A 15,954-nucleotide genomic window follows, 5' to 3' on the forward strand; every position below is an offset into this window, starting at 1 on the left:
AGGGCAGATGTATTTACTGACAAGCAAGAGAACACAGTGGTCTTTAGTTTAAATAATAGAGTTTTCACATGAAGACTCATCCCCATATCAAGTAGTAGATTAAACTGATGTTTCTATTTGGTATCTTTAACCTTTCTTTCCTTAGTGAAGAGATTTTTAGGAGTGCTTATGGTATATGTAAGAAACCCATCTTGCTTTGATGAGGCTTTTTTTTCTTGCTGACCTCAATCCAATTTAAAGTTTCCCCAAATTAATAGTTAAATCCTACCTAGCTGTAGATAATTCTAGCAGCACATTGATAACAAAGGAATATGTTATATGTTATAAGGTATGTGTCCTCTTAATTCTTCCACAAGGAAACTAAAATAATTAAGAGCAAGAAAAATGTTTTCCCAGTATCTTGTAATAGTAGTTAATTAAAAATTAGCTTTAAAAACACTAGAGAAGTCATTCAAAGTCGAAAAGCCTTAGAGCCAGATTCTTGGTCTTTCATGAATCACCTTTGTGTCACAAACTGTCTGGATGCCATGGTGGACTCCCACACTGTAGAAAAAAACTTTCAGCACCTCATGGCTGGCATCAACTGTCCTGTGCCACATTTCCTTTCTCTATGTCTCCCTTTAACACAGAAACATTCTAGACAGGTTCATCTGAACGTGCTGAACACACTGTGTACTACCCATCATTGCAAACCTAAATTATTAATCACTACAATCAGATCCAAGAAAAAGAAAAAACTACGATGATGGGGAATTGAAATATCCACAGTCGGGTATTAAGAGAGTATTTGGTGATGACAGACTGTTGTAAAGCAAAGGAGTTGGAAGTGGAAAAAAGGAGATTTTTATGGAGACGGTCCTGCAAATACACCTCTCAGTAGTTGTGTCAGTGGAGGGAACAGCTCCCTGAAATGCCTGAAGGGACTGTGTTGCAAGTGGAGAGAGGATGATGGCATTCTGTGCCTTCAATACATCACTGGTGAAGTTCTCCAGAAGATAGCAGGTGCTTTTTCATCTGAGCCTTTGAATCTAAAACTACCTGCCTAAGGTATGACATGCAAAGAGCTTCCATAATTTCTTAGGTATCTTCGGTGCCTGCCCCAGAAGACAATGGCTGCCACGGTCATAGAAAGAGTATACAGAAGTTACCTAAAGATCTTCCTACAAGGATCCTCCAGACAGCTCTAAAGAAGCATCAGGTTGCCAAGGCAGGAGGAAACTGTTTTATAACAGACCACATAGTAGCCCAGTACTTTTATTCAGCAGGTATTCTAAAGCACTAAGCTGTGCCTTGTGACATTGGTCATGTAAGTTCTGAATTGGTTTGGACCTCAGACATAGATGAACTCTACCAGAAATATTACACTTAGAGTTTCTAGCTTAAAAGAGGTAAAATTTTTCTGGTTCTGTGTTGCAGATAGTCTCCTTTCCTTTTTACAGGTAATTGAGATAAAAAAAAAATTCTATGTGAAAAGCATAAGTTGATAGTAATTCTAGTGAGCCTTTAAACATGTTTTTTAAACTTAATATTCTGCCCAGAACTGCATTCATTTACTCCTCGGAAGGTTTGGAACGTTATTAATATTTAATAGGAATGTTTCTGTAATTTTTTCCAAAATCTGGAGCATGAAAATGTTTTAAAATAACTGATTTCAATTATAGGTGAAAAATATCAATTAAGAAAAAAGCCCAACAAAACATACTAGAGACATCAGAGCACACAATGGAAAATTGTGCAAGTCTTCCAAATATTTGACTATTGTAGGCTATTAGCCTGTGTGCAATATTTAGAAGTACTATACAATATTTAATAATGCAATATTTAAAGTACTATGACCACTAAAACCTTGTAATTCTGTAATTTAATATTTAAAATCTAATTCCTACTAAAAAAGATTCAAAAGACAGGATCACCTAACCAGAAGCTAATAGAATAGTGTAACTTTATTATAACCAGAATTTATGAAAGTGATTATAGTATTTGAAAATATTTCTTGCAGCTCCTGAGACCATTTCTTTTTGTTGTTTTGGCTGAGATTTTTAAAATATCTCTTTTTGTCTTCTGTGTGTGGTACTTTTCATAAAGCATTCCCTCACTCTCATTCATTCCCCTCTACTTTTCCATTCTACTTGTTTAATTAACAATTATCTGTTCTTACCAGACATCAACTACATGAATGTAAAGGCCCCCAAATGACCTATGTGTCTTGTTTTCTGCCTGTCAAAGATGGAAATTAACTGCCTTGATTAAAATACCAGTCAATAATAGGTAAAATTTTATTCTTCCTTAGGCTTATATTACTTAGTTTGCTTAGAAATAAACATCAGTCAATGCAAATACAGATGTTTTATTTCAGAATTTAAATCTAAGAAGACAGTCATCATATGAGTTCTGTGGTCTTGCAAAATGGACTATGATAACATACCAGCAGAGAATAACTATACCTGAACTGGAAAAGGTTTTCTTGAAGTATATAACAGTACCTAAGGATACATAATGATTTACAGCTATAGTGATTTACAACTATAAATATTACAAAATATGGAAATAATTTCTTTTCTGCTTAGTTCTTCCATAAGAATCAAAGCTAATAAACAGAAAGACCATGTACGTTGTTGCAATACCTGTTTCAAATAAATCAAACTATTCTAAAAAAATATAATATTTAATATTTAAAGTATGTGATTTTTTCTAATGTGCTCTCTCTCCTGTCAAAAGGTATTTTAGTTCCTTAACAATCATACTAAAGGATCTATCTTTAGGGCACTTATGAATATATTCTGGTCTGATTACAAAGGAGATGCTTATGAATGTGTGGAACAGAAAAGTTTTGACACATTGTTACTGATATTTGGGTTTATTTCTTACATGATCATAAACACTGCATAAATTAAGTCTATTAAAATTTTAATTACTTCCTTATAGCAAGTGAATATAAAATAATATCAACAGGAATGTGCTTATCTATGTTTGAAACTAATAAACTTCACTTTATTCATAGTCACGCATCTGTTATATACTGATATCACTTTAGAAAATCTTCCTTTTTTTAATCATCCTATTAACATAGCATTAGCTATGAATTTAGAATTATGAATTAGAATTTGAGAACAATCCCAAATATGTGGTTCCTTCCCAGACTGACACAAATCAAATGCATAGGTCCAGAAAAGTGTCTCCTGTCTCAAAGTCAGTCAGTGTTCGGATATTTATCTGCAGCTTCCTTATGCTTTGTGTAAAATCATTTAAGAACTTTCATCTCGATTTGTCTTACTGTACACTGCTTTTTATTTTCTGTAATCAAGAGTTCCTAAGCCAACCCTACCTAGTTTTAACACTGCACAGGAAATAGTTGATGTCTCAGATATGAAGCATCACTGACTTATGTCTTTATTGCTATGGCTGTTCACTCTTATATGCAGGCAGGCTTCACTAGAAATCACATGTAGCAAAGTAAGATTTGCTTCAGTAGCAGTGGGCTCCCACTTCTCATACTCTTGTACATACTAATCATACATGCCTCCGACTGAAAAACAAGCTGATAGATGCTGATAAAACTTGTTTGAAAGTCATCTCTCTTCTGTACAGAAGGGCTGAATGCTTGCTATGGGCCATATTTTCCTTTTTCCTCCCAGACATTTTCTCTAATAACAAACCAAATAAATGAAGCCAGGGAAAAAAAAGTGAGAGTAAACCTTATTCCATAAATGGAATACAAAGAAATTCTTTTAAATAATAGCAGATGATATTTCTTCTAATTTTTGTTAATAGATAATTTTACTCAATTTTTCAATGATACTTTCATCTCATTGACAAACTGACTTACTGAGAAAGAACTGACCTCTGAGTATTAGAATATGGACAGGCTTAGTGCAAGTTTTAATACCTTAATATTCAGTAACACAAGAAAATCTGGGAGCAGCTATCCAGCCTCCCAACCACAGTTGGTACAGTCTCAGCCAGCTCAGAGCATAAGTAGAAAAGTTTAGGTCTGTCTGGCCTTCTTACAAAGACATAACCTAATTTCCTGTGAGACCTGTTAGAGTCTAACTTCTGCTTTAGCTTTTCATCTTGAATCACTGAAACCACATCAAATAGCAGCTGCTGTAATCCAAGATGAACAGCAATCATATATTTCACCTTGTTTGGATTCACTAAACACCTTGGATATCTTTTGTTTAATCTAAAAATTTTCTGTTGTATGTAAAATCTCCTTTTCTTATTTTATTAGTTTATGAGATGAATGATATATATGTAAAGAAGGAGGCCTGCTTTATCTATTTTTCTGTTTTTCACAAGGGAGTACTACTAGCCTAGGACCTATTTCAGAAAACACAGCAAATGTTTGTCACTTTTTATTATTTTTTCTCTGTAGGAAGGTAAATTTAATAAATTTACTTGTTTTGTTAAGTAAACTATTTCCTATCTACTAAAAAATTCAGAAATAATGATATTAATTTTCAGTTTGTTAAAATTAAATATGCACACATAGAAATATGTGACTTACAGGATTGCACTGAAATGTCACATATATCTCACCTAAAGTTTTTAATGTTAATGGCTTAAAAATACTAAATAGGTGTGCTGGAAATAGTTATGTGTTCCCTGTATTTCAGTTATTGCTGTTTCTCAATTTTTGTGCAGACATGGGTGATGGTATCACAGAACCGCAGAATTGTTAGGGTTGGTTGGATGGGACCTCTGGAGCTCATATGGTCCAAACCCCCTGCCAAGGCAGGGTCACCTAGAGCAGGTGACACAGAAACATGTCCGGGTGGGTTTTGAATGTCTCTAGAGACAGAGATTCCACAACGTCCCCAGGCATCCTGTTCCAGTGCTCTGCCACCCTCAATGCAAAGTTCTTTCTCATGTTGAGATGAAACTTCTCGTGTTTTAGTCTACGGCCATTGCTCCGCATCCTGTCAGTGGGCACCACCGAAAAGAGTGTGGCACCATCCTCTTGATATCCACTTTGAGATATTTATATACATTGATGAGATCCCCTCTCAGTCTTTTCTTCTGTAGACTAAAAATTATGCTAGGCACTGCATATAGATGTATTAACAGGTAGTCCCTACCCTGAAACACTTTTAAAGGTAGTAAGTAACACACAGAGTAGGAGAAAGGAAAACTTATATTTCTTTAAAGGCAATTGATGGAGTTGCAAAGACTGAGGAAGAAAAGTGGTATGAGGTAAGGGACTGATAGCATACTCCTTTTTTTTCAGTCAGATATCACCCTCATTTTAAAAACACTGCCATACAGTCTTTTTTTTTTTTTTTTTAAGTAAGGAAAAAGCTGTATTGGTGCTAAAGTTCACGTGAGAACCACTGGCTTAAAATCACAAGAACAGAACAATCAGACATTGCTTTTTGGTCAGGATGTTTCCTGATTTCAGGAACCATCCTGGTCTTATAATGAAGATCTTAAGGGTGCTATTTTGTTCCAGCATTTTATCCAGGACATGAGATTTTACCTCTGTCAGACTGAGAAGGTACAGGGCAGGAGAGAAGGTTCTTACCTGACTTTCAGATTGATTAACATGAATCAGTGATGACTCAGGATATATGGCCTGACAGGGGGCCATGCCTTTCTGCTTCTCTCCACTCTCACCTCATGACATAATCAATGTGCCCCTCCTATTATGATCCAATGCAGAATTCTTTTTGTTGTTTTTCTCAGGATTGCACAGTTGTACAATAACTTTTCTCAGTTTTGTTTCTATTAAAGCAAAAAATAATTTTTCAATTTATTTGCAATGTGTACAAATTTTGTTTGTTATTGTTTCAGGACACAGCAGGACAGGAGAGATACAGAACAATTACCACAGCTTACTACCGGGGTGCAATGGGCTTCATTTTAATGTATGACATCACAAATGAAGACTCTTTCAATGCTGTGCAGGATTGGTAAGTAAAACTTGGAATTCGTAGTAGATATCAGAGAGAATATGTGCTACCACTTTTCTACTGTGACAGTATAAATTATTTTGGAAAACTTATTTCCAAATACAGTGTTCAAGCATTCCTATACCCAAATAGGGGCATAGGAATATTGGTTTTTTTTTAATTCAGGAAAGACAATGAACACTTTAAAATATGTTACATACAATTAATTGTAATAATTGTCTTTGCTGTGATTTCAGTGTAATGTACATTATTCATACAACTTAAACCAGCAACGTGCTAGTGTGGAGGGTAACTTCTAAGATACCAGAAACCGTTTCCATATTTCATGTAAAAATTGATATACCATGTGTGAAGGTCATCTTTTAATTTTTCTTGTTGCTTTTAACCACAGTTAGATATACATTATGTCATTTACATTATGTCAGTCTTGTGCCTCAAGTGTTAAAATGAGCAAACTTTATCACAGTAGCAGAACCTGGAATGGCTGAAACTTACATTACCTTGCGTTATGTAAATATCCAGTTGTCTCCATAAAAGTGTTTTTTTAATCACACATGGGCTTTTTTAAGTAAAGCTAACATAAAAGGAAAGCCAGAGTTTACCTCAGTGATTTCTTCCTTAACAAGTTATTTTAATATATGAGAGCCTTCCAGCAGTGCTCTGAGTGATATGAATAACATTTGCCATGTGTGGTCCACATGTTCTCTTGCATGCAGTTCCCTCTCCATGTGTTTGAGAGAGGATTTTGTTCAGTTTGTGTGATTTGTTCAGTATGTTTCTTAGGCTTTTTTAAAATTTATTTTAAGATATGCTCTACTGTGGACTTCTGTCAGGACAGACAAGGTCAGAAACATGTTGCACACTTAAAGAGTAGTGATACTATCATGCCTGTTTTTAGCAGGAATTGTTGCCCAGCCTCACATTGTCCAAGAAAACAACTTCTTCTCTTTCACATTCTTCTGCTTAGCATTGTTGTAGAAAGTGTCATGGAGCCCACAGAGCACCTTCCCTCTCAACAACTGGAGTTTATTGGTCTGTATAAGCTGAGGCTGACCATTTATCACTCTGAAAGTAATAACTGAGAACCTTAGGTTGATTCTGCCCTAAATGGGATCTTGATTTGCATAACGTTTGCTTTGTAAGCACTAAGGATGTAGTCATTCACAGTCCTCCAGGGAAAAGAGGCAACTCCAGATTGTGTCTCACCTTTTTACATCAAGTTATCTGTAGGAATCTACACCAAATTGCTCTTATGAGCAAATCTTTCTGTTTATGAGAGAATCAATAAGCTTACCTGACTAGTACAGACTGGACAACTGTCTTTTGGACAAATGAATATATCTAAGTGGAGTCTCTGCTTGATACTACAAGAAGAAGGCACATTTGCTCCATGTTATTTGTTATGCCAAAGGGATGTTCTGCCCATGTTGTACAAAAGCTGGAAGCATCATGCTGAGTAGTTGATGTAACACGTTTGTGAGAACCACCTCTGTTCAACAGCATGAGTCAGAATCTCCTACCTAACGGAAGATAGCTGAAAGTGTTATTCATAGATGCTTCTATGAAAGTTTAGCAAAAACAGGGAATCAAGCAGTACACCAAAATCCTAGCTGAACCTGTAGATGTGACCACCAGCACCACTGCTTCCTGGCCCTGCCAGCTGAAGCACTGTCTTGCTTTGCCTCTGCTTTTCATTGTCCATGGGCTGACTCTGCTCAAGCACTGGGTTAAATGGGTGATAATGTCTGTCTAGGACAGCTGTGATCTGCAAATCTCATTGCCCCATCTCTAGGCAAACCAGATGGCATGCCATATATTATCTAGTTTCCTCCAACACAAAGAATTCTTTTATAGCAAGTGTAAATATGAATTCTTATTATTAGTTTTTCCGCCTGTTTGTTTTCCAGTCTCCTAGATCTGATATGTTTGGCACTCTTTATCTCCTGGTGAAGGAACAGGGCTTCATACTAATTAAAAAGAAAAAAGTCACTGTAAAATGAAGCAATAAAATATTTAAAAGCTATGGAGTTCTTAAGTAGGTTTATGAAATATGAGTTTTTCATCATTTTTATCTAGAACCTTTACAAACTGTTGGCAGATATTATAGAAATTTGGTGGAAAGATGTGGTTGTAGTATTATGTGTCAAGATCTACAATCATCTGCAAGATGAAAGGAATGATGGATATGCTGAGTGCCTCACTTGTCAGAATAAGACATAGATTTGCCTGTTATAGATTTTTAATATCATAAGCCCAGTTGCTGCTCTGCTGTTCTTCCTCTGTTTTATTCCTCCCATCTCAGAGCTGATAATTGATTTTGATCAGCCTTGGCTTCAATTCTGATAGTAATTACAAAACCAAAGCTTGCTTCTGAATGTGAGAAAAGTTAAGAAAAACTCGCAAATACCAATGCTGCAGAAGAGCAGGCATGGCTATGTGCAGGTATGTGTCAGGCTATGTGTCTTTCTGAAAGATATGGGAGAGGGAGTGGGAACTTTTAAGCCTCTCTGGAGTTTAAAATGCATTTCTCTGTGATAAATATGCCTCTCTAAGCAGTACTGCCACTTCATATAGATGAACAATGGGCCAAATCCAAGCTCAAATCATATCAGCTTCAAGACTTGATCTAGAAACTGCTCTGCAGTCTGAACAGTGAATCTACAGGTACCTTTTAGAATTGGATAAACGACTTTTATGTTTAAAATGTGTGCTGAGATGATTCTTTATATTAAAAATCATTTTTTGAGTCTGACTGACATTTCTCCTTTATAGCTACAGATACTGATGAATAATAGTTGTATCTCTAGATGCTAATGCCGCAAGCTGTGTACCTTGAAGTAGTTGAATGTACATTTATCATGCCCCCCTAAAAAGACACAGATTTGGGGAATAGATTTATTTCCTATAAAGAGGAACCCATTGTAGAGCATCATTTTCTGCTTGCCTGAGTTCTAAATGAGAAAGTGGATATAATCAAATAACCAAATCTTCCCATTTAGCTGAATTTTTTAGACAGTGTCCACATGTTTTAAGTAATTTGCCTAGTGGGATGTATTTTCTTTAAAAATTCCTTCTTATTAAATCTGAGGGGAAAATGAGTGTTGAGAGTGGCACTGTGCCACTTCAATGCTTATTTTTTTAGTTCAGTTGTAATGTCCAGTGCTTGCATTAATTCCTGTTTTATGCTACCACCTGTAGCATCTCTGTAGCTTATCCATCTCTACATTTCACTAGGAGCTGTTATGTCCCTTTTCCTTTTAGTTGTTCAATCCACATAAGGTGTTACCTTTATGGCGGTGGTACCTTGTGGTAGGAAGGAGAGGGCTTTTTACCGTCTTTCCAAATCAACTTTGCTATCAACTCAATATGCTGAGTTCTGTAGAAGTTCTAGGAAAATAAATGCCTCTGAGTTGAAGTTAAACCTGTTTTTACAAATACGACTTTTCTAGACTTCTAATGACTGAATTGGAAGGAATTGAAATATCCTTATACTCAGGTTATTTCTAATGCAATATGTTAAACCTGTTTTTACAAATACGACTTTTCTAGACTTCTAATGACTGAATTGGAAGGAATTGAAATATCCTTATACTCAGGTTATTTCTAATGCAATATCTCCACCTAGGTTAGAAACAGCTGGTATGTAAACCATGATCTAAAAGCCTGAGGGGTTTTTTTCCAGGTTGAAAGCCTAGACTTGAAACTTCTCTAGGTCGGAAGGCTAGACAGGGATAGAGCACATTGTATATATTTGTTTACATAAGTTGCTCCTCTGCACCTGGAAACATTGTCCCAACTACAAGTGTTTGTCTGGCAATATCTTTATCACTGTCTGGTGACTGCTAAAGGCACTGTTGTGAAGGGCTTCCCTCTGCAGGAATTCAGTATTTGAGAATTCCACATTGCTGAAGACTCAGATTCAGGAATGCTTCCTCAGGAAACACATAAGGCGGAAGGAGCCTAAGAGGCTTTGAATTATTGAAGTTTTTACATTATCTGTGTTTTGTAAGCCTGTCAAGGTCTACAGAATCAGTTCTTCCTCCATTTTTGGCTGACGCTTATGGGAGCAGGGAAGACAGTATTCTAGGAAACACTTTGATTACCCTCACCCTTTAAAAAATTAAGTTTTTACCAAAAAATTTTATGATTGTTTTTTTAATGCCCCAATGGAAAGATTATGGTTACACATCTTAAGAAATTCAGAGACTCCTCCATGCAAGATACTTCTCTTTCCTCTTTTTCTCTAAATATTGAACTTAGTTCTATCATTTAAGAAAAATCCATTATTTGCTGTATGTCAGGGAACAAATCTGGAAAGTGCTTCTAGGCAAATTTAGCCTCCACCTCTTGTTGCCAAAACACATGACGTGCCATGCAGCACAGTCCACGTGGTTCTGCTGCACAGAGCTCAGACACATGCCATGTATGCCATTGCCCATGCGTGTTCCTGGGATCCCTGTCCTGAGGGACTCTCTCTGGACAGAAGCTGCACTGTGTACAGCAGTGATCTACGCACAAACTGTCTGCCGTGTAGAGCAACCTCAGCACAGCAATACAGCTTAGAGCCAGCTGTAAAAATATTCTGACCAATCATGCTAATGTTAAAGGTATATATACCTTAATTTATATCTATCTATAGATAGATAGATAGATAGATATGTACACACACACACGAGTTATGTGTAAGGCGGTGGAGCTGAGGTCATTTCCAGGAGATTTAAACTGCTGCAGGGAGCACGGCAAACAGGGGCATGGCACGTCAGTGAGAATGTGGCACAGCAGTTTGCATGGCAGTTTGCACAGGCAGGGTGAGCAGGATGGGCACAGCCACCCTCCCAGCTCTCTCTGGTGGGTTGTGAGGTAGGTGTGTGGCTGTCAGTTTTTGGTTTGTGTTTTGTTTTTTTTTTCTCTCAATCCAGCAATGGTTTCCAAACATCAAAAGCCTGCTGCTCTCAGGGGGAGTGTACTAACCCAGACAGAACCCCCTAGGAAAGATGCAGCTGTTCAGGTCACTGGCTGCAGTGTCTGAGCCTGGCGTCAGTACCAGAGGACAGTGGGAGAGATGCCTGCAACGATGGAAGCAGGTGAATGATTTGCTGAGCTTAGTGACAGAGCTCAAGGAAGAAGCGGAGAGGCTAAGAAGTATTAGGGAGAGTGAAAGGGAAATATACTGGTGGAGTCATACCCTTCCGACCCAAAAAGAAGTCCAGCAGGAGATGGTGAAGCCCTGCCCCTCCTGCCATCAGGCAGATGGAGCAAACCAAGTAGGGGGGGGGGATGGAAACAGGTCCCCGATCGAAGAGGTAAAAGAATCCCCTCCTGACCCCCATCAACTCCCACAGTGCCATGGTCCGAAGGGGGATACGGCCGTGACACAGCACGGATGGGTTCGGAGACAAGTTACCGGCGCAGATGGAATGCTTTATTGAGGCGTTTATTGAGGCACGGGACTTTTTATCAGTTCAGGCGGGGACAGGGCCAGAACATGGGGTGGAGCATGAGACAGAAAAACGGGGGAACAAATCGGGATAGGGACACAGGCAAAAGGGGGAGGAACGTGGGAGGAGCCAGGGAAGGAAAGGGCGAATGGTGGCTGTCTCCTCTCTGCAGCTTCTCCGGCCAATCACGGGGGGAAGCAGGGAAGCAGGGAAGTGAGCATGCCTGGGCGTGCCCGGGAAATATAAATATAAGGGCAACATACAGTGTGTATATAAACACATAAAAACTGTAAAGTCCGTATAATGAAGTCCTGTCAATTGCTGTATGTCTTCTTCCATGTCTGGAACTGTTCCCATCCTGAATCTTGTTCCTTCACACCACGGCGCCCTTAAAGAGCAGGTATGAGGCCCTGGACCCAGAGAGTCAGGCAGAGGGCAGTCAAGAAGAGGATCTATCTGGAGGGTCTCCCTGTTGTACCCCATCTACCTCACAGATTACAACCACAGCTATAAAGAAAAAAAGAAGGGTGGTTGTAGTTGGTGACTCCCTTCTGAGGGGAACTGAAGCCCCTATATGCCAACCAGACCCATCCCACAGGGAAGTCTGCTGCCTTCCTGGGGCCCAGGTGAGGGATATTAGTAGGAGACTCCCTGAGCTAATCCAGCCCTCTGATTATTATCCACTGCTGGTGGTCCAGGCTGGCAGTGATAACATTAGTGAAAGAGGCACCAGGCTAATTAAAAAGGACTTCAAGGAGCTGGGTTGATTAGTTAATGGGACAGGAGCACAGGTGGTGTTCTCCTCAGTTCCTGCAGTAGCAAGGATGAATGAGGAGAGGAGTAGGAAAACCCGTCTTATCAATAGGTGGCTAAAGGATTGGTGCCACTGGCAGAATTTTGGGTTTTTTGACCATGGGGCAAATTCTATGATACCTAGCCTGCTAGAGTCAGATGCACTTCATCTATCTGGCAAGGGCAAAAGGACTCTAGCCCGTAAGTTGTTGGGGCTGATCAGGAGGGCTTTAATGTAGGTTTGAAGGGGGAAGGGGTTGAAACCAGGCTCGCCAGAGATGATCCTAAGCATGGAAAGCCAGAGTTAGAAGTGAAATCAGCAGCCCAGCTGAAGTGCATGAACACCAATGCACACAGCATGGGTAACAAACAAGAGGAGCTGGAAGCCATTGTGCAGCAGGAAAGCTGTGATGTAGTCTCCATCACAGAAACATGGTGGGATGACTTGCATGATTGGAGTGCTGCCACGGACGGCTACAAGCTTACATCCAGATAGTTACCAATGCACACAGCATGGGTAACAAACAAGAGGAGCTGGAAGCCATTGTGCAGCAGGAAAGCTGTGATGTAGTCTCCATCACAGAAACATGGTGGGATGACTTGCATGATTGGAGTGCTGCCACGGACGGCTACAAGCTTACATCCAGATAGTAAGAGCTATCTGCTTTTATACAGTTAACCTATGATGCCTACCTGGGCAGGTGTGGCCAGGACCACCCAGCTAGAGGCCTTCGGCCCCTCCTCTCATTATGTAAGTGGTACTCCTTCTGCACATGCTTGTGTACATTAGAATTCCCCTGCTCCTGCGTGCTGCACATTGGGGGTCTTTTCTAAATGAGTCTTACTTCATCCTCCTCCTCTTCACTTTCACCTTCAAATGCCCCTGTAGGGCTGTTGGCCAACAGTGAGGCCCCAATTCAGTTTATACAAGATACTCCCTTCAAGAAAGAAGTTCTCTTTTATCAGTGCTTGTTTCTCATAACTTGGCAGGAAAAGAACAGACTCTCACAGGTGGCTGGGCCAAACACAACCAAAAATTAACGGCATCTAATTAAGCATGAATACAGATATTAGGAAGAAATTTTTTACAGAGAGAGTAATCAGACATTAGAATGGGCTATCCAGGGAGGTGGTGGATTCACCGTCCCTGGAGGCTTTTAAAATGAGACTGGATGTGGCACTTAGTGCCATGGTCTAGTAACCATGGTGGTGTTGGATCAAGGGTTGGACTTGATGATCTCAGAGATCTTTTCCAACACGGTTGATTCTATGATTCTATGATTCTATATATAATAACTTGTGCTTGATATTAATGCAAGCAAATTCCCTGGGATTGTTTTTGACATATTTGTAGTTTTCAGCCAAGTGGGAGCAAGAAGTTGCGTACTGGTAGGTAGTTTCATTCTCCCATTTAACACGACAGAATGAAACACTAGTATTTCACAAATTTTATGCTGTGGAAAAAAAAAAGAGTGAAATTTAAGGATGAATATTTCAAAAGAATCACAGTTTGATATATTTTTCATTTTTTTCAAAGTCTTTTTTCTGTACAATGAATAAGGAGAAAAGGAAGTGGGATTTATAGACTTAAATATAGGGAGCAAAAATGTATTTTACAATTTGAAATACTGTTAGTTGCGATAATTAGTTGCAATTACACAAAATTTACAATTTTTCCTTTTAATGCTGACTATTGGAAAGGTACTTAAGTTATGTACAAAATGACTCTAAAATTCTTTTCACATTTTATTTCTGCTCTTTCTTAGTGTAACAAGGACTAAGGCTAGGGGCAAAATAGATACTTTTTCTAAAAAAGAAATTTTCTTGTTTTAAAGTGCTACAAAGACATTTGTGAAAAAGTGGAACCAATTTGTTTTAAAATATTTAAAATAAGTATTTAAATAAAGCTCTATATTCTAGGTCAGTTTACTTAGCCATTTTTCACACACTGTTTGCGATGGAATTCCTGTTGTAGTAGATTGCATATGTGAAACCTAATTCTCTGAGATGACATCTTTTCCCTCAAAGGTCTGTCATCAAACTTCATCTCACAAATGCTAAATTGGTGCCAGTTGAAACAACCTACATGCTTTCCAGTTTTACAGACTCACTCCAATGTCTTCCATGATGTTTCTCCCACCATATCCAAAAAGACTATCCCCACATTTCAAACTCAAGAGCAGGGCATATCTCTGGATATTTGAGGAGCAGCATATACTGCAAATGAGTCTTCCTAAAAAAAGAAAAAGAAGTATTTACGATGGAAAGGAAGGAAAATGTTGCAAATAGATTCATTTATGTTTTTTACAGTTCTATAATTTTCAGCAGATCACTCATGACAGACCAGCAAAAAATATTCAGTGTCATCCAAAGTATTTCATAGCATCGTAGAATCACAGAATATGCTGCGTTGGAAGGCATCCACAAGGATTATCAAGTCCAGCTCTCAGCCCTGCATAGGACTATATTCAAGAGTCACACCATGTGCCTGAGGGTATTGTCCAAACACTTCTTGAACTCTGTCAGGCTTGGAGCTGTGACCACTGCACTGGGGAGCCTGTTCCAGCACCCAACCACCCTCTGGGTGAAAAACTTCTTCCTGATATCCAACCTAAACCTCCCCCAGTTTAGTTTCATCCTATTCCCTCAGGTCCTGTCACTGGTTACAAGAGTGATCAGTACTTGCCCCTCCACTTTCCCTCATAAGGATGCTGAAGACTGCAATGAGGCCTCCCCTCAGTCTCCTCTGCTCCAGACCGAGCAGACCAAGTGATCTCAGCCACTCCTCATAAAGCTTCCCCTCCAAACCTTCCAGCATCCTCATGGCCTTTCTTTGGATGCTCTTTAGTAGCTTAATGTCTTTTTTACATTTTTTACATTAACCGACACTGCACACAATATTCAAGGTGAGGCCGCACTAGAGCGGGACAATCAGGCTGCAGAGCACAGCAGGACAATCACCTCCCTCAAACAGCTGGTGATACTTTGCCTGATGGCCCCCAGACACGGCTGGCCCTCCTGGCTGCCAGGGTATATTGCTGACTCAAGAGGTTTGGATGTGCCAGAAAGTAATGTATTAGTCTCTTATCACTGATATTGCCAATATATGGCTTTAGGAAAACTCTCAGTAGAAAAAAGACAATCGTATGGCTGCTCTTCTAAAGACTTTTCCTGATAACATTAGATGTTAGGATTAAGCAGCATAGTAGCCTGAACAACATTGCTTTCATGGAGATACTTTCTTATTTTTTTTTCTACTAATCCCTAAATTTAAATATGCATATTACCCATGGGAACTTATGCAAATCGTTATAGAAGTGGAGTTTTTGTTTTGAACATAGTAAATCTTTGACTTAAAAGTTAAAACCTCATCAGAAAGTGTTTTCTATCCAAAAAATAATTGATGCATTATAGCAGTTAATCAGGAGAGACAGCCGTTAATTTTTCATGGCATTTTTCATTCTTTCCTGTCTTTATGTCCTTAAACCATAGAAAGAGACACTCTTATGGAACAGAAATTTTCCTTATGTGGTTCTTGGTTCTTACACTTACTCCTTTCATTCATTTTTGGGGGGGACTTAGGGCTTCTGCTGAAGGTCCTACACCCCTCCCTTGAACCTCCTTCACTGTTGATATGGCACTTTCTTAGGCTGTAAGCAGCCAGCCAGTATCAGGGTGTCCACTCAACTGCCTTCAGCTACATCAAACCATATTAATGCTGCCAGTGATAAGTCTAATAAGAAAAATAAATACTGTCTGGACAAAATTCTCTCACGGTACTCCATGTCTTTCTTATCCCTCAAATGTGAGATAGG

The 15,954-nt window shown here is 38.9% G+C and overlaps 1 protein-coding gene across 1 annotated transcript in view; it reads left to right on the top strand.

Moving 5' to 3' along the window:
- The window catches only part of RAB3C (RAB3C, member RAS oncogene family), a 125,802-nt gene that overhangs the window by 55,419 nt on the left and 54,429 nt on the right, over nt 1–15,954 (top strand). The window contains exon 2 of the mRNA XM_039379741.1: nt 5,791–5,909. Coding sequence (XP_039235675.1) covers nt 5,791–5,909 — 119 coding nt within the window. The remainder of the gene's footprint in view (nt 1–5,790; nt 5,910–15,954) is intronic.

This window comes from Pipra filicauda, unplaced genomic scaffold (genome assembly GCF_003945595.2).
Source record: "Pipra filicauda isolate LSUMZ 115617 unplaced genomic scaffold, ASM394559v2 scaffold174_size2080704_pilon, whole genome shotgun sequence".
NCBI classification, from domain to species: Eukaryota; Metazoa; Chordata; class Aves; order Passeriformes; family Pipridae; genus Pipra; species Pipra filicauda.